The 18,675-nt window shown below is 45.4% G+C and overlaps 1 protein-coding gene across 1 annotated transcript in view; it reads left to right on the forward strand.

Moving 5' to 3' along the window:
* GPR143 (G protein-coupled receptor 143) overlaps nt 1-18,675 on the forward strand; it is a 42,970-nt gene that overhangs the window by 22,870 nt on the left and 1,425 nt on the right. The window contains 4 exon segments of the mRNA XM_033201594.1: nt 770-878; nt 3,323-3,444; nt 5,057-5,113; nt 5,116-5,291. Of these exon segments, the coding sequence (XP_033057485.1) occupies nt 770-878; nt 3,323-3,444; nt 5,057-5,113; nt 5,116-5,291 (464 nt within the window).

Below are 18,675 nucleotides of genomic sequence, written 5' to 3' on the forward strand. Positions count from 1 at the left end.
ACACGTGTGAGCCACTGCACCTCTATTTTTATAACAGAGAAAATGAGCCTTTAAAAATATAGTTTCTGAACTAGGAACATTCAAATAAATTGGGAATTTATTTATTTATTTATTTTGAGACGGAGTCTTGCTCTGTCACCCAGGCTGGAGTGCAGTGGCATGATCTTGGCTCACTGCAATCTCTGCCTCCCAAGTCCAAGGGATTCTCGTGCACCAGCCTCCCGAATAGCTGGGATTACAGACGTGCACCACCATGCCCGGCGAATTTTTGTATTTTTAGTAAAGACAGAGTTTCACCATGTTGGCCAGGCTGGTCTCAAACTCCTGACCTCAAATGATCCCCTCACCTTGGCCTCCCAAGTGCTGAGATTACAGGTGTGAGCCACTGCACCCAGCCAAAATTGGGAGTTTAGTTCATAGTAATGTATCTGTGTTAATTTCATAGTTGTGAAGAACATCCCCATGGTTGCATAAGATGCTTACATTGAGGGGCATCTAGGTAAAGGGTATACAGGGACTCTCTGTGCCATCTTTGCAACTTTTATGTAAATCTAAAATTATTTCAAAGCAGAAGTTTAAAAATATGTATATTCCTTAGGGTCTATGAGGACTCCAACCTGGAAGTTGTGAGGAATGAATGTCAGTGACTTGCTTTGCTTCCTGCCCCTCTGGCCTTGCTTGTGGGCTCACACCTGCTTCCATTGCCTTCTCTGTTACTCCATAAACATGAATAATGAACACCACACATAGTTCCTTCTGTTCTTCACAGTGGCCTCTTTACTTAAAGGAAGACAAGGCATTTACACGGAGAACGAGAGAAGGATGGGAGCCGTGATCAAGATCCGATATTTCAAGATAATGCTGGTTTTAATTATTTGGTAACTTTTCTTCTGTATATGTATATTTTATTGCCAGTGGGAAGGGCTGTGGAAACAACTTGCCATGTTGCATGTGTGACTGGAAGTCCAAAGGGAAGAGCCTGTGCTAGGTGCCCTAGGTGCCCTTTTTTTTTTTTTTTTTTGAGACGGAGTCTCGCTCTGTCACCCAAGCTGGAGTGCACTGGCCAGATCTCAGCTCACTGCAAGCTCCGCCTCCCGGGTTCACGCCATTCTCTTGCCTCAGCCTCCCGAGTAGCTGGGACTACAGGCGCCCGCCACCTCGCCCGGCTAGTTTTTTGTATTTTTAGTAGAGACGGGGTTTCACCGTGTTAGCCAGGATGGTCTCGATCTCCTGACCTTGTGATCCACCCGCCTCGGCCTCCCAAAGTGCTGGGATGACAGGCTTGAGCCACCGCGCCCGGCCAAAGACTGTGCTAGGTGCCCTTAAGGAAAGGCACAGAGGACAGAGGAGCAAGTCGAAAATTCATGAATTTCTGGAAAAACATTGAAATCTACTCAAATTATTTATAAAGTCCTTAGAAAACAAACACCCAATTTAGTTTTGAAATGTCCCAACCATGTGCATTGCTGGGGGGGAGGTTAGCCAAAACAAAGGGGTTGTGTATGCTTTTTTTTTTTTTTTTTTTTGAGACAAGGTCTTTCTTTGTCATCCAGGCTGGAGTGCAGTGGCGCAATCACAGCTCACTGCAACCTTGATCTTTAGGGCTCAAGTGATCTTCTCACCTCAGCCTCCCAAGTAGTCTCACTCTGTCACCCAGGCTGGAGCACCATGGCACAATCTCAGCTCACTGCAACCTCCACCTCTCAGGTTCAAGTGATTCTCCTGCCTCAGCCTCCCGAGTAGCTGGGATTACAGGTGTATGCCACCACAGCTAGCTAATTGTTGTATTTTTAGTAGAGTTGAGGTTTCACCATGTTGGCTAGGCTGGTCTCAAACTCCTGACCTCAAGTGATCCACTTGCCTCGGCCTCCCAAAGTGTTAGGATTACAGGCATGAGCCACCACACTCAGCTGGTCATGCTTTGTAAACTCACCCATTTGCCTCACTCCTGACACCAGAATTCCTGTGCCTGACAGAGGGGCAAGGACATGTCTTTGGTCAAGAAGGTTGGAGAACAGCCTGAGAAGTTTCTCTCTCCTCATTTTTCCCCACCACTGGTATCCTGTCCAAACCTTTCAGGTGGATACTTTGAAAATAGACCTGTAACCAATGAAAAAAAAAAAAAAAAAAAAAACCTGGAATCAGAACATGCTGCACTGTGGTGAATCAGTACCTTGCAGGACAGGGCAAGTACTTGTGGTGTTAAAAATTCACCTGTGCTGGTCGTGGTAGCTCACGCTTTAGTAGTTGGAGGCAGGAGTATTCCTTGAGGTCAGGAGTTCAAAATCATCCTGGGCAATTTAGTGAGACCTCCCACTCAACAACAACAATTAGCCAGGAATGGTGGCACATGCCTATAGTCCCAGCTACTTGGGAGGCTGAGGCAAGAGGATCACTTGAGCCTAGGAGTTTGAGGTTACAGTGAGCTATGATCATGCCACTGCTCTCCAGCCTGTGTGACAGAGCAAGACCTTGTCTCTAAAAAATAATAGTAATAATAATTCACCTGACATGAGCTTTGTTTGGACACCTTTCTTGGAGATATATAAATCATCTCCTACTAAAAATACACTCAGTTCAACATTTCATATTTCACTGAGCCACCTAAAATAACATTGAAAAATGCTAAAATAAGTCAAGAAAAAATTGTTTTGATCTCCATCAAAACTGTACATTGCTCTTCAAACAAAGAATGAATTCTGGGTTATTTGATACAGTGCTAGAACCTTATACCATGATGTGGTGTTGAGTGTTACCCTTGGAAGGATTTGCTGATCTGTGCTTTAGACTGAGAAAACAAATTATATTTTTTAAATTAAATTCTTAGTGTGCCAGTTCCTCTTAGTTTCATTTCTTTCTTTTTCTTTTTGAGACAGTGTCTCACTTTGTCCCCCAGGCTGGAGTGCAGTGGCACATTCATAGCTCACCGCAGGCTCGATTTCCTGAGCTTAAGTGATCTTCCCAGGGTTCAAGTGATCCTCCCACCCCAGCCTCCCAAGTAGCTGGGACTACAGGTGTGCACCACCACGCCTGGTTAATTTTATTTTTTATTTTTTGTAGGGACGAGTTTCACTATGTTGCCCAGGCTGGTGTCGGACTCCTGGGCTCAAGCAGTCCTCCTACTTCAGCCTCCCAAAGTGCTGGGATTACAGGAGGGGGCCATTGCACCTGGCCCTCTTAGTTTCTTACTGCAGAAGTGGCCATGTCTGTACCGAGAGTTAGTACTTTTAGGTCTTGGTAGAAATTCTTCTCTGACTCCCCAGCATTTAAAAATGAGTTTCATTGCATGTTCTCTTTACTTGTTGCCATTTCCTTCTAATAGTTGGTTGTCGAATATCATCAATGAAAGCCTTTTATTCTATCTTGAGATGCAAACAGATATCAATGGAGGTTCTTTGAAACCTGTCAGAACTGCAGCCAAGACCACATGGTTTATTATGGTAGGTCAATCCGTATTGTATTTTAATTAGTTAATTATTTAATTAATGTATTTGTTTTAGAGACAAGGTCTCACTCTGTCACCCAGACTGGAAAGCAGTGGCACCACCATAGCTCACTGCAGCCTCAAACTCCTGGGCTCAAACAATCCTCCGTCTCAGCCTCCTGAGTAACTGGGACTACAGGTGTATGCCACCACCCTGGGCAATGTAGGGAGACCCAATCTCTTTTTTTAATTATCTAGATTTAACATTTTCTGTTTGAAAAAAAATCAGAAGAAAAAGAAGCAGTCAGAAGTACAATATATTGTATTTAAATACAGAATGAGTTAAATAGACTCCTGGCCTTAGTGTGCTAGCTGGCTGTTTTGTTTGTTGTTGGGATCCTTATTAAATGCTTCAACTCTGGTTAGTCAGTTTGGCGCAGTGTATCAAAGCTCCTGGCAGTCTCTCAATATCAGAGCGTGGATCTTGAAGGAATGTTTCAGACCATGAAAAAGCCACACAGATGGATATATTCCTGATAGCATTATCCTTTATAATTGTAAAGCATTATAGGCAACTCAGATTTCAAAAAAAGAAAGACAGACAGACAGACAGAAAGAAAGAAATGGTTAAGTAAATTATGGTCTTTCATCTTGATGGAATATTACTCAGATGTTAAAAATGATGATTATGAAACCTCTGGTATTAACTGAGAAATCAAATATATACAATTATACCAATTACAACTACAGAAAAATGTGTTTATCTTTTTTTCAATGGGGAAACAATAAAAAAAAGAAATAGAAAAAAATACATGTATTGGATGGACATACATGAAGAGAATGACGGGGTAGAAGTCCCATGGGCAGGCTGCCCCAGTGCTGTCATTCTCTCACCTTTATAAGAAGAAATGCACATGTGTTGTTGGCAGGGAGGTGCATATTATGCTACACAGAATCCATATTTATATTGCTTTTGAAATGGGGAAAGGCTCATTCACAAAGACTTTCAAATGGAACCAGCACCGGCCCTTCCATCCCTGCATGTGGTTTGGAGCTTGGCTGGGTTCCTGTGGTGAACTTCATGTGTCTTCAGAACACACGAGTGGAGGGATGTTTCCTAGACTTTGTCTGAGCCTCAGGAACTTTATTACATCAAGTGCTCCATTGGCAGCACAGGGTGGCAAACTGGGGAGAACAGAGGCCCCCAGGCTGCGGGAGGAGCTGGCTGTTCAGTCCCTGTGCTACAGCGCTCCCTCTCCCCTTCTCCTACTGCCGTCCTCTTCTCCTCCCCCACCCTCCCCTCCCACTTTCTCCTTCTCCTGCCTTCCCTCCTCTCTCTCATCCTCTGTCCCTTCTCTTCCCTTCTCTACTCCAGCTCCTCCCCACCCTCTCCTCTCCCCCCCCCCCTCTACTTTCAGGCACCTTGAAGGTACAGCACCTACTGTGGCAATCTTCATCTTGCCCCAAACCAACCCACCAAGCAGTCAACCAGCACCAGCCAACCCATGGTCACTTCAAGCGAGCCCAGCCCTGTGGGCATCCTGAGGGGAGTGTGTCACTCTGTGACAGCCCAGGGCTCTGACTCCTGCCACACTGCACTGACTGCCGTGTGTCTTTCTGTCCTCTCTCAAGGAATCCTGAATCCAGCCCAGGGATTTCTCTTGTCTTTGGCCTTCTATGGCTGGACAGGAGTAGCCTGGGTTTTCAGTCTCCCAGGAAGGAGATCCAGTGGGAATCACTGACCACCCGGCTGTGATGGGGCCACCAATCCCGCTGGACTCCAGGTGCCTCAGGAAAACGTGCTTCCAGGAAGGTGTTCTCGAGTGGTGGGCAGACTTCTGATGAAGCCCTGAGCATGCTTCTGAAGGTAATGCCCTGTCTGCCACAGCAGGTAGACTTTGGGGTCCCAGGGCTCCCTTGGAAAGCCTTAGAGGATTCTTTGTCCCAGGCGCTGTCCTGTGCATGGCGGGGTGTTTAGCAGCACCCCTCATGTGGACTCACTAGCTGCCAGTTGCACTCCCCCAACTGTGACAACCAAAACTCTTTCCAGACATTGACAGATGTCTCTTGGGGGACCACAGTGGCCCCCGGTTCACAACCAGTGTCTCAGAATAATTAGGCTTGGATCTAAAAATGTAATTTTTTTCCAGATGTTGTCTGAGCTAAATGCACACAACACAAAACCAAAGACAAATACCACACAATCCCGTCATGGGGTTGCACCAAATAATGTTGAAATTGTGAAGTAAGAAAAATAATATGTAGAAAGATGTTGGCAATGGCCTTAAGGAGTTCCATTTTCTTTTCCATTCCTACTATTCAAATATATTGAAGGGAGGCCAAGGCGGGTAGATCACTTGAGGTCAGGAGTTAGAGACAAGCTTGACCAACATGGTGAAACCCCATCTCTACTAAAAATACAAAAATAGCAGGTGTGGTGGCTCATACCTGTAATCCCAGCACTTTGGGAGCCAGGTGGGCGGATCACCTCAGGTCAGAAATTCGAGACCGCCTGACCAACATGGTGGAAACCCCATATCACTAAAAATACAAAATTAGCCAGTGTGGTGGCACACGCTGTAATCACAGTACTTGGGAGGTGAGGCAGGAGAATCACTTGAACCTGGGAGGAGGAGGTTGCAGTGAGCTGAGATCATGCCATTGCACTCAAGCTGGGGCAACAAGAGTGAAACCCCGTCTAAAAAAACAAAACAAAACCAAAACCAAACAAATACACTGAAGGAAGGTTCACTTTCAGGTGACAAACTTGGTTTACTTTGAAGGCCAAAAAATATGGTGATGAACTGATGAATTGATCCCATGATACAGTATTGTCTGGTTGAAATTGGGAGTCACGAAAAGAAAGAGATGGTTCTGGCTGAAGCTAAAAGGCACACAGAGAGGATGTATTTACAGACTTTCCATCTGGTACAAATAGTTCACGAAGCATGAGGAACCCACCAGCTGGATCTGCTGTTAGTCTGTAGAGTTACTGACACCATCTGGGGAATGAAGCCAAAAATGTTATCTTGAATTATTTGGCTTTGTATTCCCATCCTGGTGTTTCAAAGTGGCCGAGCAGATATTTGACAGTCAAATAAAACACTAGAAATAACAGTAAAAGTCCCCTGCACCCCACCCCAATCACCACCGCCAAACAAAATCCATCAGCATTTCCTTACCTCCGCTCCCTCCAGCAAGCTGTTGCCTAGATCTGCCGTTCAAGGTTGGATGTTTTCACATAGAGGTTTAGGAAAAGCAAATAAAGATCCAATAGAAAAATAAGCAGGGCAGCCGTTCCTGGAGGCTGCTGTCTGTGAGGGCTCCCTGTTTTTGTTTTGTTTTTTGAGACAGGGTCTCCCTCTGTTACCCAGGCTAGAGCACAGTGGAAAGAACACGGCTTACTGCAGCCTGCACCTCCTGGGTTTAAGCAATCCTCCCATCCGACCTCCTGAGTAGCTGGGACTACAGGTGCACACCACCATGCCTAGTTTATTTTATTTTTAGTTTTTGGAGACATGAGGTCCAATTATGTTGTCCAGGCTAGTTTCAAGTGGTCCTCCTGCATCAGCCTCCCAAAGTGCTGGGATAATAGGCTTGAGCCACTGCACCCAGCCCCTTGGCTTTTTAAAAAATTTGAGATATAATTCACATACCACAAAGTTCACCCCTTTAAATGGCACATTTCAGTGGTTGTGCACACGTCACCACTATCTAAGTCAGAACATGTTCATCACTGCAGAAAGAAACCCTGTGTCCCCAAGGAGTCATTTCCCATCTCTTCTCCCCAGCCCCTGGCAGCCATGAATCTCCTTTCTGTCTCTATGGGTTTGCTGTTCTGGATCTTACATAGAAAGGGTGTTGTGTAATATTTGTCCTGTTGTGTCTGGTTTCTTTTACTTCAGATACTGTTCTCTAGATTCACCCATGTTGTAGCAGGTGTCAGAACTTCATTCTTTTTATGGATTGATAATATTTCATTGTATGGATACACCTATTCTTTGATTTATTTATTTATTTACTTATTTATGAGACAGGGTCTCACTCTGTTATCCAGGCTGAAGTGCAGTGGAACGAACATGGCTCACTGCAGCCTTGATCTACTGGGCTCAAGCAATCTTTCCACCTCAGGCTCCTGAGTAGTTAGGACCACAGGCGGATGCCACCATGTCCTGCTAATTTTCTTTGGCTTTATGTGTGTGTTTTTTAAAAATTTATTTTGTAGAGTTGGGGTCTCCCTATGTTGCCCAGGTTGGTCTTAAACTCCTGTAAATGATCCTCCCATCTTGGCCTCCCAAAGTGCTATGATTATAGGCCTGAGCCACTGCACCTGGCCCATTCTAATTCTGTTAATAACTACTTATGACTGTCCAAAACTCTACCAGGCTGTGTACTAGGAGCTGAGTGGGGTGGAGATACTGGAGATGTGTAAACCTGGCCCTCAAGGATCTCACAGTATATTGGGGAAAATTAAATATTTTAAAAAATCATTCTATTCTAATAATAGAACAATCAATGAAAATAGCAATTGCAGAAAACATTGGAGGAAAAGGAAAGAACAAAAGGAAAGCCTTTTGAGAAAAATGAGAAATACAATCAGTATTTTTTTATTATGGGAAGAATTCCTGTAAAAAGGCAGCTGCCGATTTAGAACTCCAAGTGACATACTATTAGGTAACATCTGTTAGGCTTTCTGAGGGCAGAGCCTAAAGCACAGATTGAGTTTTCAAAATTAACAACAAACGTCTGCAAAAGTATAAAGTGGCCTGGTCTGGTAGTATGAACCTGTATTCCCAGCTGCTCAGGAGGCTGAGGAAGGAGGATCATTTGAGGCCAGGAGTTGGAGTCCAGACTGGGCAACATAGTGAGACCCCATCTCTTAAAAAAAAAAGTATAAAGTGGTAGTGGTACTGAGGTGGTGGTTAGGGTCATAAGTTTGCATCTAGTCCCCTTCGAATATCTTAAAATTGCCCATAACATGCAGTCATCACCTTTTTGTATGGTAACCCTATGCAGGAATTTGCATACATTAATCTAAAAATAATTAAAAAGGCGTTTATTCAGAAATTAAAATGAATTTGCTGCCTAGGACACCTCACATTTTTTAATATTTCCACATCTGACTTTTGGCTCTCATCACCATTGTATTGTTTGGGGACAGTTTTAGGATCCCTTCTGAATCTTTCCTGGTGGGTATGTCTCTGGGGCCACTTACCTGTCACCCCGGAATGTGCTTCCCTTCTGTCAGTGGCGGGGGAAACGCAGGTGTCATTCAGATTTTCCTACCAGAGCTTTACCAGCTTGCAGGCAGCAGGATCCCTGGGACTATGTAAATCCTCACCTACTCACCCTGCCATACCTCCCCAGCCCCTCACTAAGTAGAGGTGAATTTGGGTAAGTTAAGTGTGCATCAAATACTACTTCTGTGCATAAAGTCAAGGAAAACCCCTTACAGGGCCGCTTTCCTATTGGCTGCACCTGATCATTACTATGGCCGATACAGAAAAAAGTTAGCCACGGGCTTCTCCCTATGTAGACCATGGAGATAAAGTTCAACTTGTTCATCATACCCTTCAGACCCTACTGCCTTTGGTTTCACTACAAGACCATAGGCTGGCATTGAGCTTTATTAAGTATCTGATATGGTGTCTGGAACTTACTAGGTACTTCACACAAGTTAACTGAATTTCGTCTTAAGCAAATATTCAACACCATTTTAGCTGCGATGGGTGAGTGTTCCTGAGAAGTGTAATTTGTGAAACTCACAAGTAAGTAAGGACAATACTATTTTTTATTTTTAAAAACCTGTGAAGAGTTAAAGGAACACAGGCAATGCAGGACTACGTTGGTTTTGGAACACTGGTGAGAGTTCCTGGAGCAGGTGATGTGCGGGCCGGGTCTTACATGATAGAACAGCATGGGCAAAGAGGAGACAGAAAATTCAGATGAGGAAGACGCAGTGTTGAGTTAGCACGGAAGTCTGCGTCTTGTTTGAGGATGACTGTGGCTCAGCGTGGTATGGAGGCCTTGCGGGAAGCTGGAGAAGTGGTGAAGGGTTTATAAAGATTCTGCTAAGGCATTTGGGCTTTATCCGGTGGCCAGTGAAAAGGCCATTTAAGGTTTTTAAGTGGAGAGACACTGCAGTTTGCTTGTAGGACCAGCCCAGTGCGTGGGCGTGGGAGAAAACACGTAATGCATCGCGTTTTGTGATTGTGGCAGCGGTTTCCATTGAGGGGATCTGTGTCTCCGCTTAGGAAGGCGGAGAGCTGCTGGATGGAGCTGGGTTCCACACCCAGTCACCATTGTGCCTCGTTGCTAAACACTCTCTGCTCATCAAGTCGAGGTGTTTGGATCTGGGAGAATCCTGAAGAGAGTCATTATTAGGGGAGGATTGTGCACCTGAACAGCTTTTGACTCCCTAGATGTGCAGACACCCAGCTCTGGACCTGCGCTGGCTCTCAGGAGACCCAGCCCCTTGGTACCTCCTGGTTCCCTCCAGGGAGCGAGCCAGGGGGGCATGGCCTGGCAGGAGGGGTGGGGCCTGGGTGGAGCTTATAGGGCCTGGCTGGGACTGTGTTTTGGGGTGGGGCCTGGTGAGAGGGGAGGGGCAGAGTCTGGCAGGGGGAATGTGGCTACTAAGGGCAGGGCATTTCTGGTGGGAGCAAGAGTATAGATCTTTCCTGGAAGACGAATGTGCTAGTACACAAACTTGCAAGATTTAGGGATCATTCTGGGGAGAAGCCCAGGCCGGTGAGGCTGAGGCTTAGGGTTGTTGGGAGTGGAGAGGTCGTGGTTAGGATAGAACACAGGTGCTGTGTTCCCACACAGGTGGGGCGAGGCCCATTCAGAGCCCAGGAACATGGCCAGAAAGGAGCATAACTGTTTCTCCCACAATGCCTTTTATCTCCCCAATTCCATACTACACCCACCCCGCCATTCTTGGTTCGACCCTCAATCCTCCCTACTCTTCCACAATTCTGTTTCTCCCATAATCCCTGTCTCTCCCACAATTCCATGTATCTCCCACAATACCCTGTATTTTCCCCAATTCTGTATTTCTCCCAGAGTTCCATGGCTCTCCATAATTTGGCATTCTTTCCCACAGTCACCTGTCTGTCTCACAATTCTTTTTTCTCTCATAATTCCCTATTTCTCTCACAACAACATTCCCCTAACAATTGTTTTCTCCCACAATTCTCCATTCTATTTTTTCTTGAAAATCTGCTTTCTTCTATAACCTATTTTCTTTTTCTTTCTTTCTTTTTTTTTTTTTTTTTGAGACAGAGTTTTGCTCTTGTTGCCCAGACTGGAGTGCAATGGCGTGATCTCAGCTCACCACAACCTCTGCCTCCTGGGTTCAAATCATTCTCCTGCCTCAGCTTCTTGAGTAGCTGGGATTACAGGCACCTACCACCACGCCCAGCTAATTTTTGTATTTTTAGTAGAGACGGGGTTTCACCATGTTGGCCAGGCTGGTCTGGAACTCCTGACTTTGTGATCTGCCCACCTCGGCTTCCCAAAGTTTTGGGATTACAGGTGTGAGCCACCATGTCAGGCCTCTTCTATAATCTGTTTTCTACCACAATCTGTCTCTCCTACAGTTCTACATTCTCCGCTCTAATTTGTTCTCTCCCACAAGTCTCCATTCTCTACCACAATTCCGGCCTGTCCCTCAATTCCTCCCCTTTCCATAATTCTCCATTCTTTCCAATAATCCTTGTTTTTTCCACAGTTCTCTTTCTCACAATACCTTGAGTCCCCCACAATCCTAATCTTTCCCACAATTCCTCGTTTCTCCCACAATCCCTTTTTACAATTTTTCATAATGCTGTGAATCTCCCATAATACCTGGAATCTCCCACAAGCCTTGTCTTTCCCACAATTCTGTTTCTCACACAGTACCTTGAGTCTCCCACAACCCCCATCTTTCCCACAATTACTTTTTTCTCCCACAATATGGCTTCATGGTTTTCCATAATGCCTTGTGTCTCCCATAATACCTGGAATCTCCCACAAGCCTTGTCTTTCCCACAATTCTGTGTTTCTCCCATAGTACCTGGAGTCTCCCACAACCCTCATCTTTCCCATGATTCCTTTTTTCTCCCACAACACGGCTTCACAATTTTCCATAATGCCTTGTGTTTCCCACAATACCTTGTGTCTCCCACAATCCTTGTCTTTCTCTAGCAATTTCCTGTTTCTCCCACTGTACCATATTTCTCTAACAATTTCTTCTTTCTCACATGTCTCTTCTTTCTCTCAGAATTTGCCATTCTTTTTTTTTTTTTTTTTTTTTTTTTTTTAGATGGTGTCTCATTCACTCTGTTGCCCAGGGTGAGTACAGTGGCACGATCTCAGCTTACTGCAACCTCCACCTCTTGGGCTCAAGTGATTCTTGTGCCTCAGCCTCCAGAGTAGCTGGGACAACAGGAGCACGCCACCATGCCTGGCTAATTTTTGTATTTTTAGTAGAGATGGGGTTTCACCATGTTGGCCAGGCTAGTTTCAAACTCCTGACCTCAAGTGATCTGCCCACTTCGGTCCCCCAAAGTGCTGGGATTATAGATGTGAGTCACCGTGCCTGACCAATTCTCCATTCTTCTATTTCAGAAATCTTTCTTTTATAATTGTATTCTCTCTATACCACATTCTCTCTGCCCTGTAATTCCATTTCTCCTACAACTAATTCTGCACCATAATTCATTTTCTCCCAAGATTCAGTATTCTCTCCCGCCATTTCCTGCTTTTCCCACAATTGCAGCTCTTTCCCACAATTCTGTATTCCCACCCATAGTCCTGTATGTTTCCTACAAGTCTGTCTTTCCCACAATGTCTTGTTTTCTCATACTTCGTTTCTCCCACAACTCTCTGTTCTCCACAATTCCTGTCCTTCACACAATTCCCTGCTCTCCCATAATTCTTATTTCTCCCACAATCTTGGTCGTTCCTACAATCCTCTGTTTCCTCCCATAATTCCCTGTTCATCTCACAATCCCTGTCTTTCTCATGGTTCTCTGGTCTCTCCCACAGTTCCCTGTTTCTCTCATTAAGTCCCCATTTATCCAACAATCTTTGTCTTTGCCACAGATTCTCTATTTCTCCTACAATTTTTTATTCTTATCTTTCACAAATCTCTTTTTCTATAATTCTGCTATTAAATTGTCTCACATGTAGTTCTTTTATAATTTTTCATTTTCTGCCATAATTTCTCTCCCCAAATTCAACATTCTCCTTCACAATTCCTGACTTTTCCTCACAATTTCATCACCTTCCCATAACTCTCTAGTCTTTCCCATTAATCCTTTGTGCCTGGCGCAGTTCTCTTTTCTACAATATCTTGCCTTCCACAATTCCTTTCGTCCACAATTCCTTATATTGCCCACAATTACCTATTCTCTCCCACAATTCTCTGTTCTCTGCTCTCTCTCACAAATTTCTGTTCTCTCCTATAATTCCATTTTCTCCCATGATTTTTTTATTCCTCACACTTCCCTGGCTCTCTCCAAATTCCCTTTCTGTCTCACAGTGCCTCATTCTCACTAAAATTCTTATTTTTTCTACATTTTTCTTTTCTCTCCCAAAATACCCTGTCTTTCCCATAATCCTTTTTCTCTTGTTAAGTCTCGGTTTTCCACCATTTCCCCCCCATGATTCTGTCCTTTCCCATAATTCTTTCCTCTCCTCCAAATTCTGTTCCCTTCTACACTTTCCCATTATCTTCCATATTTCTCCATCATTCTTGTACATCACCACTGTTTCTCTTCTAAGATTCTCCTTCCTTTTTTGTTTTGTTTTGTTTTGTTTTTGAGACAGAATCTTGCTCTGTTGCCCAGGCTGGAGTGCAGTAGCATGATTTCAGCTCACTGCAACCTCTGCCTCCCGGGCTCAAGCAATTCTCCTGCCTCAGGCTCCCTAGTAGTTCCAGCTACTTTTTTTGTATTTTTTGTAGAGATGTGGTTTCACCATTTTGGCTAGGCTAGTCTTGAACTCCTGACCTCAAGTGGTCTGCCCGCCTTGGCCTCCCAAAGTGCTAGGATTACAGGCATGAGCCACGGCGCCCAGCCTAAGATAATCCTTTCTCTATCGCATTTTGTCTCTCCTACAAATTCTCTTTACCCAAATTTTCTTTGTGTCTCACAAAGGAAATTATTCTCCCCAGAATTCCAGTTTCCCCACTCCTTTCTGTTCTGTCCCACAATTCTCTATCTCTCCCACAATTCCTTCTTTTCCACAGTTCTCGCTCAATTCCCCCACTATTTCCTGTTTATGATTTTCCATAATTCCTTGCGTCTCCCACAGTACGTTAAGTCTCACACAATTCCTTGTGTCTCCTAATTCCTTGTGATTGTCAAAATTCCTCTTATTGCTAACAGTTCCCCATTCTCTTCCACAGTTCTCCATTCTCCTCCATAGCTCCCATCTCTTCCCAAGTTCACTTTCCCAAATTCACTTTGTCTCCTGTAATTCCTCATTTTCCCCAGAATTCTCATTATTTCCCACAATCATCCTCCCTCATAATCTTTTATCTCTCTCACAGTCCCTTGTTTTTCTCACAATTTCTGTCTCCCTGTTGTCCTTTGGATGTTATTTAGCCTTTTCTGTGTGTATACCTGGATTTTAATAACCCAGTGAAACAGAAGTCTGTTGGGATATGGAATTTAAAAAATAAAAAAGCTTTTGAAATATAAATAAGTGTTCTTTCAAAGCACTTCTTTTTTTTTTTTTGAGACGGAGTCTCGCTCTGTCACCCAGGCTGGAGTGCAGTGGCCGGATCTCAGCTCACTGCAAGCTCCGCCTCCTGGGTTCACGCCATTCTCCTGCCTCAGCCTTCCCAGTAGCTGGGACTACAGGTGCCCGCCACCTCGCCGGGCTAGTTTTTTGTATTTTTAGTAGAGACGGGGTTTCACCGGGTTAGCCAGGATGGTCTCGATCTCCTGACCTCGTGATCCGCCCGTCTCGGCCTCCCAAAGTGCTGGGATTACAGGCTTGAGCCACCGCGTCCGGCCAAAGCACTTCTTTCAAGACAGCAAACACCCAAAGCCCCAGCCCTTCCCCTTCCCATGCCTGTTACCTTCTCATAGTTTCAACGGAGCCCTGTCGATTCATTCAAATACTGACAGCAACAAGTGAGTGGGAGAGAGTGGGGTGCTTTGGACCAGTTGGAGCTTGTTTCTACAAGTAAGCTGTAGAGATAAATGTGGGCACATGGAGGAAGGTAGGAAAGGCAGAAGTACCTGTGAGGGACAGACCCTTTTCTGGAACAGGAGGAGTCATACTTCAAACAGGAGCCTTTGGGGCACTCAGTGGGCTGCCTTTCAAGGCTGCTTCTTTTCACTGCCTCTGAAAAGCCATCATGTTAGCATGGACTTCTCTTCCCCTCCATAATTTGCAAAATTTCTAGTAAGCTGTTAGACCAGCCCCCTCCCAATGGTAAGGCCCCTTACCTAGCACCATGCATACACAGAATTTTTTCAGCAGCCTATTCTCCAAGTAGCACCCTGAGACACTGCCCAAGAATTGGACATTATTCCACTCCTCTGCAAAACCCACCCAGCTCACGTGAAGTCTCAGCTTGGGCTCTAGGAGATCAGCTTTCCCCTCAGTGGTCTGCTGTTACTTCCCCTCTCCCTAAAAGTAACACCTGGTGTCTCCATCAACTGTAGTTGCTATGAGGGTGTGGAAGAGAGCATACCCTAGGGCCTTGGACTTTGTTGAGCTGGCCAGATCAAATTTAACACCTTGAAGTGGAGTTGGGCCAGGTGTCATGTTTTCTATGGTTCATGCTTAGTGCCCGCTGGTTGGGGTTTCAGTTCTAGGACTTCAAAGTTTTCAGGGGATCTGAGAAAGGCAGTTGAGGGCACAAGGTACATCCAATATACAGTCATGCATCCCTTAACGATGAGGATACATTCTGAGAAATGCATGTTAGGCAATTTCATTGCTGTGTGAACACCACAGAGTTCACTTAAACAAACCGAGAGGGTATACCCAACTACATACCTGGGCTAGATGGTATAGCCTCTTGCTCCTAAGCTACAAACCTGTAAAGCATGTTACTGCACTGAATACTGTAGGCAATTGTAGCACGTAATACTTGTATATATAAACATGGCTAAATATAGACAAGGTACAGTACACATGCAGTATTATAATCTTATGGGACCACTGTCATATATGTGGAATGTTGTTGACCAAAAGGTTATTATGTGGTGCATGGCTGTATGTCCAAATCTCAGAACTGCATGAGGCCGAGAGAATACAAACAACCTACCTGGACTTGCAGGGCTCATTAAAGGGGGCCATGAGGAAGGGGGTTGGCCCTTGGGTACCATGAGGTCACTGGGATGTGCATTTCCTGCAGGGATGTTAGATCTTCACAGATTCTGCAACAATTGGGAATTAGTCAACATCTTCCAACAGCCTGGTTGAATTATCTTCTCAGAGACTTGCTCAGCCAGCACGTTCCCTGCTCACAGAGACCTTTAAGATCAGCAGAGAAAACCCTTGGAAATTCAAGGCTGCTGGAAAGCACTCATTGAACTGAGCACAGGCAGGCTGAACTGGGGCAGCTCCCTCCCAGCAGAATTTGCTTCAAGAAAGTTGTCATGCGTAAATATTCTCTTCTGTGGAGCCCTAGGGAGAGGATGAAAGCACTAGAAATTCTTCAAAGCCACAGGACCCAGAACATGTCCCAAAGTGTGAGGTCACGGGGGAGTGTCCTCAGTCCAGGCCTTGATCACAAGCCACCATGTGACACCCCAGCCCAGAGTCTATTTGAAAAGAACCACAGAAATCACAAATGAGTTCCCATGAATCCAGATGTCCTCATAAACAGTGTGTGACCCTGTTAGAATCAAGTCTTTTTGAAGTGCCACCAGCCTCCTTCCAGCAAGAATGTTGCTCCGGAACTGGAAGGCTCCTTTAGAAGTTTTCCCAGCTGGTGTCTGGGCTCCAGGAAAAGCAGGTTCACCACACTAACAAAACCACCCTCTCCACCATCCTTGTCGGCTACCCAGACTCTCCTCAGGATCTGGCTGGGCGATCTACAGCCAGATCCATCCTCCCCACATCCTTGAATCCCTTACTTGCTCTTCAAGCAGCTCATCACACTTGATCTGAGTTACTCAGACCAAGATTATCCAGGACTCATCTTAATCCAAACCTGAGAGGAAGATCTGAGTGCCATGTCCTCCCACAGCCCATAGTGCTTGTGTGTGTGTGGGCAGGTGCATGTGTATGTGTTGGGGGGGACACATATTGCAATTGCCTTTTTTTTTGAGGTGGGATCTCACTCTGTTGCCCAGGCTGGAGTGCAGTGGCATGATCACAGCTCACTGCAACTTCAAACTCCTGGGCTTAAGAGATCCTTCCACCTCAGCCTCCCAAGTAGCTGGGACCACAGGCACATGCAATCATGCCTTTTTTTTTTTTTTTTTTTTTAAAGAGATAGGGTCTATGTTGCCCAGGCTGGCCTCACACTCAAGTGATCCTCCTGACTCGACCTCCCAAAGTGCTAGGGTACAGCTGGAGCCATTGCGCCCAGCCCACACTTGCCTTCTTGGTAATATTGTCATCTCTTGCTGTAGCTCAGGCTTCCCTAATCCTTTCCAAGCACATCTCTCCTGATGTCACAATTTCTCACTTCCTCTTTTCTACATAAGTCTAATGTTTCTTTTTTGTTGTTGTTGTTCCTTAATATGTCCTCTCAAACTCTGCATGTATCTCTTTTAAAATTGTGCTTATTCCTGCCCTTCTTTATACTCATGTCTTAGTGAGTGCTCCAAGGTACTAGTGCTGCATCCTGTTGCTGTCAAGGCACCTACATGACTGTACTGACCCATTCCCCATGTTTATTGGGCATCCTCTACATGCCAGGTGTTGTCTGGGGCATTAGGTACACTATGGTGACTAAGACACATTCCCTGTCCACTGAGACTCTCTGCTCTAGTGGCAGAGACAGGATGGAAAACACAAATAATGACATTGTATTCCAGCCAGGTAGTGGGACATGCCATGAAGAAAAACCAGGGAGGAGGTAGGGGCGTGGTTTTAGAGAGGGTGTGGTGAGAGTCTCCCTGAGCATGACGTAATATTAGAATTGAGACCTTAATGAAGTGTAGGAGCCATGAGAAAATCAGAAGAGCTTTACAGGCAGAAAAAGAGAGGTGCAAATGCCCTGTGGCAGGACCAAGCCTGGAGTGAGAGGGAGAGAGGCAGTGTGCTTAAGGGTGTGAGGGAACTGAGAGGGACACAGACTAAGCTGCAATTGTCAGCAAGGCCCATGGGTGGAGGGCTTTGGAGGCTTTTTGGAGTGCAGTCACTTGCCCCATCTGTTGTTAGGAAGGCCACCCTCTGCTGTGTCTTCCACCTTTGTATTCCCCACTTAAAGCCCATAACCTGTGTTGCAGCTGGAGCAAGTACTCTAGGATATTTGGGGATTGAAAGAATAATTCTGACATTGGTTCCAAAGGGTCTCACACATTCTGAAGGAAGATGTGTTGCTGGAATTGATGCAGGATTTTATTCTCGGTCACTTTGCAAGCTGGGGACCTCTGGCTGGTGATGCCCCGCCCAGGCCTCGCTCGGCCATGCTACCTGTCGCAGCAGATGGCCTGCCCACCCAGCTCGCCTGGGCCAAGTCTGGCTTGCACACCAGTTTCCAAGTTCTTGTCCCATGCCCAAGAAGAATGAGGATGCACTGACTATAGAAGAGTGAGCAAGGCAGGGAGTTTTGAGTAATGAAACTGCTTTCAGCAGAGAGGGGATGCAGGAGTGGTCCCCCTACCAGAAGGCAAGAAAGTTTCCCTAATGTGGCTGAGTCCAGGCTTTTATGGGCTCAGAATTGGGGAGGGGCAGGCCTTAGGTAGTATTGGAAAAGGGAATGTTCAATTGGTTAAAAGGCATTATTCAGAAAGAATCAATTGAGAAAGGGCAGGAACAGAAGTTCTCACTTGGGGTTGCAGGTTTCATCTGGGACCAGCAGTTCAGTCTTTCAGCCTTCAGGCTGTTTTTGGCTTGAAGGTGGGGTTGAAACCCCAAACCAGAGACCTGCCCCTATCTGCCTAGGCATTTGGCTGCCTCCTGTCACTATCAGAATGATGACTGACATCCAGGATTACTCTTTCAATGGGAGTGGTGTTAACTTTCATACTGCTTATTGCTGCCTATGTTTTTCTCCCTCTTTGTAGTGTGTCTGCTTTTTGTAAATCTTGTCACATTCTGGAAGGAGGACAGGAGCAAGGGGAAAATTG

Source organism: Trachypithecus francoisi, unplaced genomic scaffold, assembly GCF_009764315.1.
Source record: "Trachypithecus francoisi isolate TF-2019V2 unplaced genomic scaffold, Tfra_2.0 Lachesis_group6, whole genome shotgun sequence".
In the NCBI taxonomy this organism is placed as follows: domain Eukaryota; kingdom Metazoa; phylum Chordata; class Mammalia; order Primates; family Cercopithecidae; genus Trachypithecus; species Trachypithecus francoisi.